The sequence below is a fragment of the Stegodyphus dumicola genome, chromosome 5 (genome assembly GCF_044657685.1).
Source record: "Stegodyphus dumicola isolate Sdum_Otavi_A_Nest chromosome 5, ASM4465768v1".
Lineage (NCBI taxonomy): Eukaryota > Metazoa > Arthropoda > Arachnida > Araneae > Eresidae > Stegodyphus > Stegodyphus dumicola.
The window spans coordinates 225,505,029-225,522,108 of NC_140772.1; the positions used below are offsets into that span (position 1 = coordinate 225,505,029).

The following is a 17,080-nucleotide window of genomic DNA, read 5'->3' on the forward strand; positions in this document are numbered from 1 at the left end:
ACGGGAAAATATTGACAGGGTTGCAGCCTGAGGGTTATAAATCGACGCCGTTCTCTGGATGACGCTTCTACTCGCTCGGATTCTGCCCTTTGGTCAAGCACTGTAGGTCTAGCCACGGACTTTAGCAGGGGGGAATGGCGAGCTTGATCAGTTCCGTTGCCGAAGTTAAGAGGTCAATAACCTTCTCTAATGGAATAGCCGTGCAACCCGAAAAAGGCAAAAAAACGCGAGCGCGCGCGCGATTTCTGCCGCAGTTCCGCTTTCCTCTCCTAAATCAGCAAGAAAACAGACGTTGGTTTGATGTTTGTTGACTTGGGAGAATTGCTGGAACTTTCACAATAAATAATCAAATTAGCGCGCCTTCGCGGTAGGAACAGAAGCTCAATCTTGGATGGGACAAATTATTTATGGTTTATGAGCAACGCCTTTTCCCCTCCTATCTTATCAGGCTAATGGCTTTTAAACCCGAAAGAAAAACACATCTGCGCGAAAGACTACATTAATAATTTGAAACGCTTCTCCACTCTTTAAAACAAATATTCAAACGTACTCGTTTTTGTGTTTAATAACATACGTAAAATGACGTCACTAACGTACCATAATTTTCATCAAAAGCTCTTCTTCTTTTTTTTTTTTTTTTTTTACAAAACACGGGGACTATGGAGAGATACAACTTGTTGTCCTTCTTCCACCTTCCAAAGCATCTTCATAGACGTCTCTCCAGAGTCCAGTATTTCCCTGGATGGATTATCTGAATAATTGTTATATCAGAAATGTTCTTTAAAAAGAAGTGACACTTATAATTAAAGCATCCGTTAGAACTAACAGATGATTAATAAACCATAAAAAAATGTTACATGTAACTTATAATTCAATAACCGATCGTTAAAAAGACCTCCTCCCGCCTTCCTAGCATGCCTTCGTGGTGTGGTGGTCTGCACGCTGGGCGCGTATTCCAGAGGTCCGTGATTCGATTCCCGGCGGAAAAGGTTGCTAATTTTTCCCCCTCCTGCTTCCAAAAAATACCTAATGTCTCTACAGACCATTATGAAAGACTACAAATCAAATTATAAGAGCAGAACGTTAATTTTCTATCACCATTGATGAAATGAGCTCAGAGATTTCCCAGTTAATTCTCAGAACAACAAATGAATCATTTCACAAGATGAATCAGCGCAAGCCAATAAATTTTAAATTGGAAAAAATACGTCATTGTTTTTCACCTCATTGGTACAGGTAAAAATATGGGGGACACCAAAGAGGTACCATGGATCAATTGGTAATGCCACCTCATACTAACTAAACCTAAAAAACTGGAAGTTTTATGAGAATTCACAAAGACAGGTTGATAAGCAACGAAAGCTTTAAAAAAAAAAAAAAATCCTGCAAACTTTTTTGCTTTGGTTGGTTTATGTGAATACGGCAAAGCCTCGAGAGCTATCTGCCTAATGGGAGGGATGCCTTCGTGGAGTACTTTCTGAAGGAAACTGACTCGTATACAAGTTACACATGGGGAAAACCATGAAAACGCCCATGCAACCAGCCCGCTCGTGGGATTCGAACATCGGACCGAAGTACCTGTGTTCAGCGACTTTACCGCTCGGCCGCTGGTGGGCCCCAACTGTAATGAAAGATTCAAAATAGAAAGAATAAAATTATACGATTTTTGATGCTTTTATCCAAAGCACCGGCAAATGGGAGGAAACAAAAAGCCTGAAATGGCACAATTTTTACTGCCATCATCAGGAAGCCTGAATCGGGAAAGACCAGTATGCGATATAATCTGCAGTGATACATTCCAGTGAGAAGATACAAAAGACTTTACTGAAGCTTTTGCCTCGGTGTTCAAACTAGAAATACGGGGAAAAAACACGACTTGAAGTTATAAGGTATTTTCTCCCTACTTCCAGCATGCTTTCGTGGTGTTACGGCAGCACACTCGGCGCGTATTCCAGAGTTCCAAGTTGAAGACCCGATGACGTATCGCACATTTTTCACATCTCCTGCTTCAAAATAACCTAATGACTCCACACTGACGCCCGAACTAAAAATGTGGTGGACAGTGGCGGCTCGTGGCTAAAATTAGTGGGTTGCTGTTCCAAAGAAATTTAACCTTTGTTTTAAAATTGTGTAAAAGGAAACAAACATGTATAAAAAGAAAATTTATTTTGAAACTTCATGAAATCTTACAAGAAAAAAATTAAACATTTTTTAATTACTTTAACCAAAATTGTTTATAGTTCAATATTTGTGTATTCATTTAAAAATGAAATCCATTCTTTTAGTTTTAATTCGCCCGAAAAGATCAATAATTGTCTCCTTGATATCTGGATGACAACTGAGGAAATTTTTCTTTATTGAAAGCAGTGCAAGCGCATTTAGTCTTTCCGAATTCCTAGTGCTTCTTAGAAAAGTTTTCTTTCTTTTCAATGTTGAAAAGCAGCGTTCTGCCTCTGATGTAGTCATGGGAACTCTCAAGAGGATTTTTATCAGTTTCGTAATTTCACCAAAATCATCATCTTGATTATTTTCGAAGATAAATTTCAGTAGTTCAATTAATTTGCAGTATTTATGAATATCAGACCTACAATAGAATACTTTTAGTTCAGTTTCAAGTTTTTTTGTTTTTTTTTTTGTCAATCATCGGATATGCTTCAGTAGTCGGTACTATTTCTTCTGTAGAATGTTCATTCCTAAAACTAAGCATTTCTTGTTAAATAATTTAGCAGCTGCTAAGCGTTTAGTGGAAGAATATATGTGCATTATATCAATACATAATATAAAATCACATATTTCCTTAGCTTCTGCCACCAGTGTCTTTGAAAAATCTCACAGTACTTTGAGTTTCTTAATTCTAAAATAGCAGTTTTGAAATTTGTTACATATTCATTAATTTTAAACACACTAATTTCTCTGTATTGCATTTAGTTATATATTATTTCAACGTGGCAACTGATAAAAAAGCTCTAACCAAAACTTGAAATTATCATCATTTAGATATTTTAAAATTCCTGTTGCTTTTGCCATAGTTTGATCTGCATTTGATGTTGACTGAATTTTTGTAAGGCAATTTTTTAAAAGTTGCAAATTTCATGAACTCTGTTTATGGTCCCGTATGATGAAGTAATGGGAGGAAACCTTAAGGAGAAATACCACTCGCGCGGAGTAAAAAGAAATCACGTTTTCAACAACATGCCAGAATTTTGGCACTGCAGGAGCGACAGTGCTCTTTTCTTTACCCGGCTCGCGAGCTGCTTTCTGTGTGCGCATGCGCAGAAAAGCCAAATGCCATGTCGCTGGAACTGTGAAGCGCGCAGTTCCAAAGACTTTTGTACCTTTTTCACAAACTGGGGGATAGCTACTGACATTAAGCTTAAGGATTATGTATTGTAAAAGTATAAAGAAAGAATTAAAGACTAAAGGGCACACTATATTAAATATTAATAATAATAATAAGTGGGAATAGGGGGTGCTGCAGTTCCACAGTGCTTATTACGAGTCGCCACATGTGGTGGACATAATTCGTCATCACCAGGATTTGGCTACTGGATCCTCTAATCTCCATTCGCCCTATAAAAATTTTCTCTCTCTATACTGGCCTTTGTGGTAATGAAATGGCTGATGTCCTAGCTAAGGAAGGTACTTCAATGACTCTGACTACTGGCTCCCTGACCTTTATGGAGATCTGCTCGAAAGTCAAATCTACTATTTGCTTTTCATGGCATTATCCTCCGACTATGAGTCGGTACTTCGGCAGGCAGACGGGCGATGCTATTGTTTTTGGGGGTAATCTGGCTCAGCAGACTATTTTGATGAGGTTCCTAAGTAGGCATCTGAAATGCCTTACATTTGACCGTGGAAATAAGATCTACCCCATCTGTAGGAAATGTAATACTGATCATTTAGCTCCCGCACATCTTCTCACCTGTTTCGGAGTAACAAAAGAAGACCTATTGAAAAGACCAACTTTCGTTTTGGATTTATTGACTCGAGAATCTGGTCTAGCTTAAGGGCTAACAAATATGTAACAAAATCAATGATAAGTAACATAATGTTATGATAAGTAAGAAAATCAACAACATAAATAAGAAAGGTCTGTTTTTTATTATAAATTTCAATCCGTTAGCTTACTTAATGACAAGAAGCTTTTTCAAGTTTAAATTTTAAAGTTTAAATTTTACCAAACTAAAATAACCTTATGCCTCTGCAGCGGACCACACAGAGATAAGTAAATCGTGTGTGCGATCCCTGAAATTCACTGCTCCCAGCCTTTACGATGTATCCCACGACATGTTTTTAACATCGCAGAGAAATAACTTCATGACTAGTGTCAGGAGATTTTAACGTTCTGCACCGTGTCTGTGTCGTCAAAGCCTCTCGATTTCAGGAGGGTTGACGAACCAATGATCTGATTTTTCTTCTGATATCGTTCCAGATATAACGAATCAGAGGTATAAAATGTTACTGTAAAATTAGGGAGGCGTGGCTAATCCAGTCTGAAGATTTTCGCCATCCGAGTAACATCAGAAGAACGCTCCTGAACTCTTGACTAGAGACCTACATGCTCTTGAGCTCTCGACTAGATACACTTTCGTTAGCAGACTCCTCACACAACGAGGACTATAATTCATTTAAATACTTATCTATGCTATCTATGAATTATATATATGTGTGTGTAAAGATGAGCTTCTCGTAATTGTATTAAATATGTTTTGAGTTTAAAATGTTTAAGAGTTACGCAATGTTATAACCTTACCCAATCATTATAAGGTCAGATACGCTACCTGCAGCTACTCAGCACAGGGTAACCTGACAGTCTCTCCCACAGTAGTGACCAAACCCCTCCACCTCTATAATCTTTATTTAAAAGTTCTAGAAAAACTGCAGAATGGTACCTTCTTGCATCAATTTTTTGTATCGTTTTCAGAAAAATAAACTCCAAAGAACTAATAAAATTTTTATAGACAGTCTTCTCACAAACATTAGTAATGCATGTACAATAATTTAATTTAAACTTAAAACTACCTTAAAATGAATACTGATCATATATACACTGCTGGCTATTAAAACTGCAATACCAGGAAGGAATGATTTGACGAACGTCAAAATCACACGAAAGGAAGAAGAGGTTGGGATACGCAAATGATTAGTACTTCAGGGCCTTTAGACGACGCAGGAGAGAAAAGCGAGATCTGAAGCACTGCATAAAAGTAAAGTTTCGTAGTGGATTTCTCATTCGGAAAGCGCTTTGTAAGGTCAGAGTTTGCTCAGAATATCGTGTTATGCCTCGAATAATAAGAAGAAATACTTAAGCAAGTGTCGGAATTCGACAGAGGCAAGATCGTTGCCTATCCGGGATTATCGTTCCGTGACATCGCCCGCCGCACTGGTCAACATCCGACCACTGTCATGCGAATATGGAATCAATGGGTTGCTGAGGTTCAGACTGAACGACATGTAGGATCTCAACATCCTCCCTTGACTAACGCCCGAGAGGACAGACATATTGTGATGTCAGCCCTGAAAACCCGTACAACCCCATCACGAACCGTTAATCGGGAAATGGGCATGTTTTGGAGCACGCCTAGTATCCGCTCGTACGGTGAGTCAACGTTTGCAGCCGCGTGGACTATGAGCACGGCGGCCATTACTTCGGCTTTCCTTCACAATGCAGCATAGAGAAAGATGGCGACTCTGGTGCTCCTAATGGCAAAGATGGATACAGGAGTAGCAGAATGTCGCCTTTTTAAACGAGTCCCGGTCCTCTGTGCAGTATTTCGATGGCCATAGAAGTGTCTGAAGGCTCCGATGAGACCGCACTTCCGTCTGCTTGCATTCCACACTTCGTCTGCTTGCATTTTGAACACAGATCGGTACATTTCCGACTCTTACAGTCCAGTGGTCGTGCCCTATCCTTGAGACTTTCCAAACGCCATCTTTCAAAAGATAATGCAAGACCACATGTTGCACGTCGTATTCTGACCTACCTCGATACACAGGTTATTCGATTGCTGGCTGCCCTTGTTTATACGGTTTCCAGATCTGTCACCCATTGAAACTATCTGGTCATGGGATGCTGAGAGACTGACCTGCCACCCCTCTCCAGCAAATACGGTTGATGAAGTGTTACATAGACTTAAAGCAGCATGGAATGAGTGCCCGATTCTGTCATTAAAGTCCATTTCGACTACATGCCTAATCAGGTAAGGGCCGTTTTAGATGCCAAAGGTTACAGCTGTTTCTACTAATTTCGCCCCCCTGTAAAACCCCAAACTGCTTACAAAGTTAATCATTTTATTTTCATGCCATACTGTTTACTTACAATAAATATCTTTTTATTCTAAAGGGGCTTTGTCCCTGAAGGACTATTGTTTTCGTTTTGCGATTTTGCGTTGGTTCACTATAAATGTCCGTTTCAATTTTCAAACAGTTGCCACCAAATGTTAGAGTCTTGCATTATATTTGAAGAAATTAAATAATGAAAAATCTGCATAAATGTATGTATATTTCTCGCATTGTGATAAAACAACTGTACCTAGAACCATCGAATTTTGAATGATGGAATCCTACTGCGAATATGGGCATGTAGAAGACCAAATTTGAAATTTAGAATTTGTTTTATTATCGATTTCCTTTTTTGTAAAACTTTAATGAATTTTTGATTAACAAACTCGAGGATTTCAAAGCGAGGAATGGCAACGTTGTACAGAAAAAGACATTTTTATCTCCAACGCGCGAGTCTGTACCGGAAATTCTTAAGATTCCTCATTTTAAAACTATTTTGCGATATTTGCTGTTGAATTGAACTTTATGGTATAAGTGCGAAGAATGTGATATTTAATAAATAAATAAATTATTTATTATATATTTAATAAATAAATAAATAAATAAATAAACGCCCCTTTGACGTAATTTAAATTCTGAAACCTTTCAGATTTTTGTTATTGAATATTATTGTATATTTCAGTTTAGAATGAAATGTATAAACACAATTTTAAATGGTTTTATCACTATGCCACTGCTCCGCATAGTTTTTTGTATTTGCTTTCTTTCATGGTATTGCAATTTTAATGGCCAGCAGTGTATAAGCTAAATTTTATTATAAACCAAACTTCTGCAGGCAAGATTGTTATTTTTTAATACTCTATTACTATTTAATAAACGTAAAACAAATATATTTGTGATTTAACTGCTTCTTCCCTTAAGTTTCATTCTTTACACAAGCACGTGCCCCTATTAACATTAAGAAAATATAAATAAATAAATAAATAAAATTTAAAAAGCTCACTGCTGAACTAAATTGAAAAATGAAACCATTACGGTTTAAATCTGTCCAGAGATACGAGTAATGGGTTTTTAGCGTCGCCTCAGACTGATTTCAAATGTTTTCGAAAACAACTCCACAAAACACTTTATTTAATGACTTACTTAATATATATATATATTCTTCATATTTTAAGCTCCTAAATATAGATTATTTTATGTCTTTTATTTCAGTACTCATTTTTGAAAACTATAAAAACTAATTCAGTATAATTCATTATAAATTTCATAGGAAGCATTCAAACATATTCAATTATAAACAGCTAACATTTTGATAGAACTACTTAAAAATTATATTCTTAAAAAGTATAGTAATTTATGTATGGGTTCATTACGTCGCAATTTGACCATCAGGACTTTATTTTAAATTAGACGATTTAAATGCACCGAACAATGAGTATCTTTTAACACACATAGCTTGTTTTGAATTTGAATGGGCAACGTACAAGGTATAATGACGTCAGTCGATAAACTCACTTCGGAGTACCTAAATACGCATATACAAACAACGTTTTGTTTTCAAATAATTAAAGAACTGCATTAATTAAATTATTTGCTTAATTAGCGCTTTTATGCAAACTATGCCATTTAAACCTTAGATTTTTTTAAGTTTACAGTACCGTCTCGTCTCGGGGCCACCAGCGGCCAAGCGGTAAAGTCGCTGAACACTGGTAGTTCGGTCCGAGGTTCGAATCCCGCGAACGGGCTGGCTGCATAGGTGTTTTCGTGGTTTTCCCCACGTGTAACGTGTATACGAGCCAGTTTCCCTTAGAAAGTTCTCCACGAAGGCATCTCTCCCCTTAGGCAGATAGCCCTCGAGGCTTTGCCGTAATTAAATAACCTAACCTAACCTTTTCGTCTGAGTACTGAAAATGTTTTTTTCTGTTCCTTATTTGAGAAACTTTAAGACTACAAATAGATAACTTGAATAAATTTTGAATAAATAACACAAGTAACCTCCTTTTTCAAGCTTTCTGCGTATACATATAAGTAGCAGAGAGAGGTAAGTACTATAATGTACAATATATGCTGAGAAAGGTACACCTCGCAGCAAAAAAAAAAAAAAAAAGGGGGGGTTACAGTTCTGTATCTTTCGCTCTACTGGGCCTATTGACGAAATTTAGCTTGCATTTTTCATGTCTCGAAAACGCCACTTAGGATATATGTTAGATTTATATCGACTTTCTGTCAGAATACCTACGTTGGAGCAACGATATACATTATAATACATATATATGACTGATTGGGAACTTCCTGTACCGCCATTAGAGGCTTAACAGGGCTTAGTGGTGCTATTTAAATATACAAACATTGAAATCTAAACAAAGCCTAAATCAGGCCTATAAGCAGCAAAACAACCGCCATACTACCTGAAATAACTTTAAACAGAATTAACAACTAAAATATGAACTTAAAGTCTAGAAGCCGGTGAGATTTACCAGCTACGTAAACAAATAACACATTATTACATACTTTGCACAACAAAATGTAACATGTGTTATATTGTTCCAACATAGGTATCCTGACAGAAAGTAGGACTTTTTCTGAAATGGCATACCTATGTTTTTCCACATTTCAATTCTACGACTCAAATTATGCCAAAGTGCCAAGTTTTGTAAAAATTCCACATCCCACGAGTAGTTTTTATAAAATTAGCTCCCAAAATTTAGCTCTTCCATCTTAATTGAATTTGGTATATATTTATTAATATCTCTTCTTTTCATTAAAGAAGAGATATTAATAAATATATACCAAATTCTGAATATATTCGAACTGTGGAGGAAAGAATCTAGAGAATCTAGAGATTCTTTCCTCCACAGTTCGAAATTTAGGTTCAATCCAAATAAAATTCGCAGCTATTTTCAGATTTGTTATTAAAATTTATATTCTGTTAGTAATTTTTATAAATGTTTCGAAATCACTTTTAAATTAGCACCTACAAAATTTTTTGAAATTTTTTTGTTCTAATTTTTTGAAAGAATGAATGATGCACCTTTTTATCCGCTCGTCCACAATGAAAAAAAGAGAAAGAACATACTATAAATTAAGAATTTCGCCACGTAAAACTGAAAAAAGTGCGCCAAGATAAATTTTTAAATTTCTCGGTAAGTTTCTCACCAAATTTTTTAAAATTTAATACTTAGGCATAATTTGAGTCGTAGAATCGAAATGTGGAAAAAAATCCGTATGTCATTTCAGAAAAATGCTGATTTTGTGTCAAAATACTTACGTTAGAACAAAGCTATATATAAATCTAATATATATCCTGAGCCGCGCTTTCGAGACATGAAAAACGCAAATTAAATTTCGTCAATCGGTCCAGTAGAATAGAAGATTTAAAACTATCTCATTTTTTTCCCCGTGCTGAGTTTACAAGTTTTAATACAGCAGTAAATAACGTCAAATATATACAAAAAAAAAAAAAAAAAGCGTGGCGACATACTGTTACGAAATGTACAGGCGCGGTAAGATGGCTTTCCCGCAAAACAGTTTAAACAGTTTTAGGGTTGCCATAAAATGGCAAAAGAATGCGGGGTTGCCACATTTGGCGAGAAATCGCCCATTTGCGGATATTTGGTGACGAAATTGGCGATATACCATGGACGGATGGACAACCTTCTGGAAGGAATTCTTACCGGTTTAGCCCAGAATGTTCTCGAACACAAGCCGAAAGCTATATAAACCCTTCTGGTCCGCAGTCAGAGAGTGTGCCTCGTCTAGCGAGCTGATATTCAGTCACTGAGCGAGTGTTTCGAAGTCTAGCGCCGAGTTCGTCGTCGAGTGCATCGATACAATTTTTTAGTGCGTCGCGAATTAGTGCATCGTCGAGTTTTGTCTTAGACTGTGCTGAGTCGAGAGCTATACTCTTGTGTATCGTCGAGTGCATCGCGTGGAGAGTCTCGACAGTACGTGGAGTTTCGAGAACGACCAAGCAGAGTTGGGAGCTGTACTCGGCTGTTTTGCAGTGAAACTGTCTCCACCGTTTTTGCCCGACAGTGTGAAGGCTGTGTCGCTGAACGTGTCAGCGTGTTTCGACTGTAAAAGTGATTTTGGAGCTATCTGATTAATATTGGTAAATAAAGTGCGTTTAGATACTTCATCAAATGTCATCGTTATTCACTCCAAATCTACAAACCCCGTACGAAAGTGAAGGAAGAAAATAACGTAACAACTGGTGTCAGAAGTGAGATAAAACCGCAACAATACGTTAGCAAGCATAACAAATTTTATAATTTTTCGTAATTTACTAAAAATTCTCTCTGTAAGCTTAGAAATGAAAAAATAATCCAGCTTTCTTTTACAAGTTTGTTTGTTTTTTTAAATCCTTTAAATGGTCTTTCAACTTTAAACTGAAACTTTAATCTTAAAACTTTAAATGGTCTCATTAATTCTTCAAAATAAAATTTGATGAGAATTTTGACGAATTATCCTTAATATTCCCTTCTGCCTTTAAATGAACCTTCCAAGATGCTTATTTCACAATAAAAAAAATTAAATCAATATTAAAACGATAAAAAGAGAGATCTGTTTATACTCACAAGTTATTACAGTGAAAAGCTACAGTAACTTTAGAGGCAAAAAAAATTACGACTGACAGACATTCACATTTCAGACACTAATTTTTAAAATAACTCACTCTGTTGTTTTCCAAAGCTTCGGCGGAATGAGCATCCTTTGTTCGGAAACAATTTTGGCACTTGGTTTTATTGAATACATTGGGCGAAAACTTACGACATTCGGATTTCAACGCCGACATAATCTTAGAAAAGCCTAAAATAAGACAAGAAATACAATTAACGGCAATATAATACAATATTAGTTATATATATTATTATTAAGTACTAAATTACGTGCTTTATCTATAACACATGAAATATTTTTTAGCAATAAAAACCAGATCTTGTTTGTTCTCGAGGCCATATTTCATGCAAAAATGGTTGCAGTGCCTCAAGGAAGTCGGACTTCTACTTTCCAACCAATTGTTGAGGTACAGCACCTCCGGGATTGGTCTGAGTGTCTTCGACCTTCCTCCTCTACAATATGCATTTACAAACATCCATGCCTTCTCCAGATTCGAACGCCGGCCCTTCGATATGACAGTCAGCGTCAGTTACCATTACCCCATCTGGGCGGAACTAGATCTTGAAGACACAAAAGAATAATGTCCCTGATTAGCATACTTATTTCTCTGCATACACAGTGAATACCAGTTAACAATGTGGAATTATTAATAACCGAACGTATGTGACACTGATTACACTTACTTTCCTCATACTGACTATACTAAGACACAATAAGAAGAAAAACATTCCGATGACATAAAAGTCATTTGTAACAAGTTTGAATAATAAAATTTAAATTTAACATTTACCAAAACAATGATTAAAAGTGCGTTTATTTCCTTCAAATCTTTTCCCCTTCAAATATATTTATTTTTTAACTCAGCATATGCAATTTAGATCTAAAATTTTGGTATTTTGACAATTCTGTCTCTTTTCGGGAACTTCAGTAAATTCTTGGACGTCTTAGAAACGAAAATTTAATTTAAAAGTACATGTAGTTTTTATCTCCACAATGCTGGAAGAAAAAAGAAGCAATAGTCAAACTTTGTCCCATTTAAATATAGAAAGGGTCCTGAAATAATTTTGCTAAATCTTTTTCCTTTCACTTAGAAGGGCCAACGCTCAGAAAATAAAAGAAATGATCATCACATCTGACAAATGAATTGCATCACTGCCTCTGGCATTTAAAAATATAAATGCATATAATTTTGTTTCTGATTCTGATGAATTTTTAACTGGATAAATAAGTAGTGACAACGATTAAACAACGCTATACACATATAACTCAACAACATAACAAATAAGGTTTCCAGGGAATGTGGAAATAAGTTTCCAAATAAGTAGGTTAAGAATCGCAATACCTAAAATTTCAACCAATATAGTCCAAAATGAATTCAAAACCAAGAATAGAAAATTTCTAACATGGAACGTTTGTGAATGTACAAGATAACAAGGTATTCACAAAACCACTTTGTCCACAAAAGTTGATCAACAAGAAACTTTCCTAAACCACCTCATTCTAGCTGACCTTTAAACCACAAAAACCGCAAAAACTTATGAGGGATTTAACAAGCCGCTCCACTGCCCCTCCCCCCAAAAAAACATCATTTGGTAAAAATATTTCAATAAATGCTTTTGTTAGGGATTTAATGTTATACCAATTATTTCCGTCTTTAAAGACAAACATGATATCTATTCTAAAGATACAATATTTCATGGAAATACGAAGTTCCGTATGAATTTTTAGCTTTGCTTACTTTATTTGCTTTGAACTACTGCAAGCTCAGATTTACTAATTTTTCGACAAAATGATTAGACTATTAATGTTCTTCAAGTCCCGGTAAACAATTTTAGCGATCTAGCGATCTTGCAGTGCTGATCAAATGGGAACGTATTAAGCATGCCGTACCAAACCTAGGAAAGCATACTAGATAAACAGTATGGTGCAACCAATCTAGCCCCACCAATGGCAATGGCAGACTGATCAAGCGGGATCCCCTCTCATTTGAACTTTCGAAACTCTTCATGTTAATATATGTTATATTTACTACTTTGAAAAAAAAAAACAATTTATGATATTGTAACTGCCATTATTGCAGCTTGCGCGACACAATACATACGCCTTAGATCAAAGCCATTATTTTATCGGGAGAGGTTGTTTTTAGACTATGTAACAGACACACCTCGTTTAACGACCGCTTGACCTTTTCTCCGATCAATCGACATTTACACTGTAGTATAAACTTTGGGTGTCGAACAGACTGCGAGATGCCATTTAATTTCGTTGTTAACTTTTTTTTTTTTTTAAGTCCAAGGGGCTTTGTCCCTGAAGGACTATTGTTTTCGTTTTGCGATTTTGCGTTGGTTCACTAAATGTCCGTTTCACTTTTCAAACAGTTGCCACCAAATGTTAGAGTCCTGCATTATATTTGTAGAAATTAAATAATGAAAAATATGCATAAATGTATGTATATTTCTCGCATTGTGATAAAACAAGAGCACCTAGAGCCATCGAATTTTCAGTGACGTAATTCTACTGCGAATATGAGCATGTGGAAGCCCAAATTTGAAATGTATTTTAATTTTATAACTATTATTTTAATTTTGAAGGTGTATTTTAATTTTATAACAGTCATTTTAATTTTGAAACACTTGTCTTTCAATTCTTATTTCCCACTTACAACTCCCCTACCAGAATGAGTTTTTAGAATCGCGTTGAATGCTAATGATTCGGAAGTAGTATTTAAAGGAAGTTCTACTTACTTCAAGAAGAGCGAGTGCTTAGGAGTCCTTAGTGGCGCGTGTTTGCCTTCTGGCTAATGCAATTTTGAATCGTAGTGTGCGTGCCTGTTGATATTCGCCGGCTAGTTTAAATTAAGGGCCAACTACATTAGATATTTGTGTTTAGCTTCGGCTAAGTCTATTTTAGTTAGCATTATATTAGTTTCTTATTTTCTTATCCTGATTTAAAAGCCCGAGTGGAGGCTTTCCTGTAAGCCCGAGAAGGGGCCAACTGTTATCATTTCTTTGACTGAATAAAAGGGTATTTTAACCCTTCTCGAGTCTACATAAGTACTCAGCGATAAGGCGCTACTTAGTTCACTAGGTTCCTCGACTTTTTATTATAGAAAAAGTAGTGAGAAACATTTTGAGAGGTATAGAAAATGCATAATGCAAAGTACAAAATAACAGCATTTCCTGAGTATTTTTTCAGCTTCACTTTCCATAATAGATAAGCGATGAGATTATAGTATGTATATATTTACAAAACATAAGTCAAAGATTTCACTTAAGTGATATATAGCTCTGTAATAATAATAATAATAATAATAATAATAATAATAATAGCTTTCAAAATACGTTTTAGTTGTTACATTCACACAACAAACTATCCGCTTCGATAATTGCAAATAAAATTAAAATATCCTTATAAAATTATTTCGAATTCTTGCTCCTAATCATCAACTAAAATTTATAGGTATTTAAAATAGTTGCAGATTCATTAGGCAGACTCATTAGGATTTTTTTTAAGCAGGAGACGTGAAAAATGAGCAATTATCCGGGACCCGAATCTGGACCTCTGGAATACGCGCCGAGTGTGCTACTGTTAGACCACTAAAGCATGCAGAACTTTTAAAGGGTGGCTGGAAACTAGGTGAAGAATCACATCCCACCACCTTTTAATTCGGGCACCACTATAGAGACATGACGGATATTTTACAGCAGGAGAAGTGAAAAATGAGCAATGCCCTCGTGGATTGTTGCCATTGCTCGCTTTCAAATCGTTGTTACTCAAAAAATTGTTAAAGTTTTACAAAATATGAAATCGATCATAAAACAAATTCCAAATCCACATGCCCATATTTCGCAGTAGGATATTACGTCATTCAAAATTCGATGGCTCTATGTACCGTTATTTTATCACATTGCGAGAAATATACATACATTTATGCGAATTTTTCATTATTTAATTTCTTCCTATATAATGCAGGACTCTAACACTTGGTGGCAACAGTTTGAAAAGTGAAACGGACATTTATAGTGATTCAAAGCAAAATCGCAAAACGAAAACAATAGTCCTTCAGGAACAAAGCCCCTTTGGACTAAAAATATTTTATGTTTATTTAGCTATGGATGAAGCATCGTCTAGTGGGTGCAAACGCAATTAAAAAAAGAATTGTATAACAAATTTTAAAAAAAAAAACATTTATTTTTATAAATTATAGAGTTAACTGCATTATCATACATTGATATCTTATTTATATATACACTGGTGTGCAAAAATTAAGGACGAAGTCGAAAAATTAGCATATGAGCTGAACGAAGAGGCAGAGCGGACAGAAAGACCAATCAGGAGATTAAGTAAGGTGATGTACGGTAGCACATGCGCAGATATGCAGGTAGACGTAATGGGGAAGTGTCTGAGTAGTATAAAGCATGTTGTCGGTGTAAGATCAGTATTTCTGGCAAAGAGATTGCACGCCGTATAGCAGTTAAAATCACACCGAGTTGCTGCCTCAGCGAGAAATGGCGAATAATCAATCTGTTAGACGACATCTGGATGCTTTTACTCGAGGTCGAATCATTGGAAAGTTGGAGGAAGGCTGCAGTGTGACAAGTATGGCTGCAGAGTTCGGAATTGCTCACAGCATCGTTTCACGACTTTGGAGGCAATTTCAAACTACAGGAACAGCTATACGGGGGTTTAGTAGTGGTCGTCCACGAGGAACCACACACGCAGATGACCGGTATATTGCCTTACAGGCCAGAAGAAACAGGCGGCAGACAGCGGGAGAAATCGCTAGACAGGCGACTGGACGACCGATATCGCGTTTTACCGTGGCCAGAAGACTGCATGGTGGTGGTCTGTTTGCACGACGCCCTGTACGGTGTGTTCCTCTAACGCCTGCCCATCGGAGAAGGCGTTCTCTATGGTGCCGGGAACACCGGAATTGGAGAGACAATGAATGGGGACGAGTACTCTGTACAGATGAGAGCAGATTCAGTCTGAGTAGCGATTCTCATCGCATACTCATCTGGAGAGAGCGGGGAAGCCGCAATCATCCCTCGAACATCATTGAAAGGGACAGGTATGGAGGTGGCGGTGTTCTCGTTTGGGGAGGAATCATGCTTGGTAGTCGTACAGACCTTCACATCTTCGACGCAGGTTCAGTCAACGGGACCCGTTATTGTAACGAGATTCTTCTTCCATATGTGCGTCTTTTTAGAGGCGCTATGGGTCCGCAGTTCCTTTTCATGGACGACAATGCACCATGTCATCGCACAGTAGCTGCCGAACAGCTCTTAGAGAGTGAGGATATTGAACGTATGGATTGGCCGGCACGATCTCCGGATCTCAATCCCATCGAGCATGTATGGGATTTTCTAGGCAGACGCTTGGCAGCTCGTACCTTACCACCAGTAACGATTCCGGAGCTTCGATTGGCGCTGCAAGACGAATGGGCAGCAATGCCTCAACAACTCATTGACACCCTCATTCTCAGCATGGGCAGACGCTGTGAAACCTGCCTAGCAGTCAGGGGAGATCATATACCCTATTAAAGACCGGATGTTTCTTGCTGGACACCCACCACAGGGATGTTTCGACCTTCAGTCGCATTGCGCTCCATGCTACTTTTTCAATAAAGCTTCTTTTTATCCCTCTGATTGCTCTTTTAGTAAGTGTTGCTTACATTACTCATGTCCTTACGTATTGGGGATCTTACGGTATTAAATGTGTTGATTTGGAAAGCTTTTGTACAAAGTTATATTGAAAAAATCGTCTCGTCCTTAATTTTTGCACACCAGTGTATAGTATTTTTAATATCACTGGCAGATATAATTTTATATATAACTGCCAGTGTTTTTCATCATCCTGTTTCTTATAAATCTAAGCCTCTAAGAGATTACATTCAAGTGTCTACAGGTTATTTCTTCCGGGAAAATCGAAGCCTTAGCACAGCACTTGTATGCTTTTTCCTAACTGCCTAAAAATGTGCCTTTAATATTTATACCGAGTTCCTCCTTCACTGTGACTATACTCGGGGCAAAAAAAACCTGAGAATACTACTAAAATTGAAGCGACTGATTTACTCTGCTTTCCATGACCTTCTTGGCCCTGGATAGTGTTTAAGAACACTTTTTATCTAATATAAATATTTACTGTTATTTTATTCACGGGACATTCTCTTACT

General features: G+C 36.8%; 1 protein-coding gene across 2 annotated transcripts in view; it reads right to left on the bottom strand.

Annotated features, from left to right (window-relative positions):
- Positions 1 to 17,080, bottom strand: part of LOC118195725 (uncharacterized) — a 217,067-nt gene that overhangs the window by 162,712 nt on the left and 37,275 nt on the right. For both annotated transcript variants that reach the window (XM_085817738.1, XM_085817739.1), the window contains exon 2: positions 10,961 to 11,094. In XM_085817738.1, coding sequence (XP_085673864.1) covers positions 10,961 to 11,080 — 120 coding nt within the window. In that variant the 5' untranslated portion in view covers positions 11,081 to 11,094. The remainder of the gene's footprint in view (positions 1 to 10,960; positions 11,095 to 17,080) is intronic.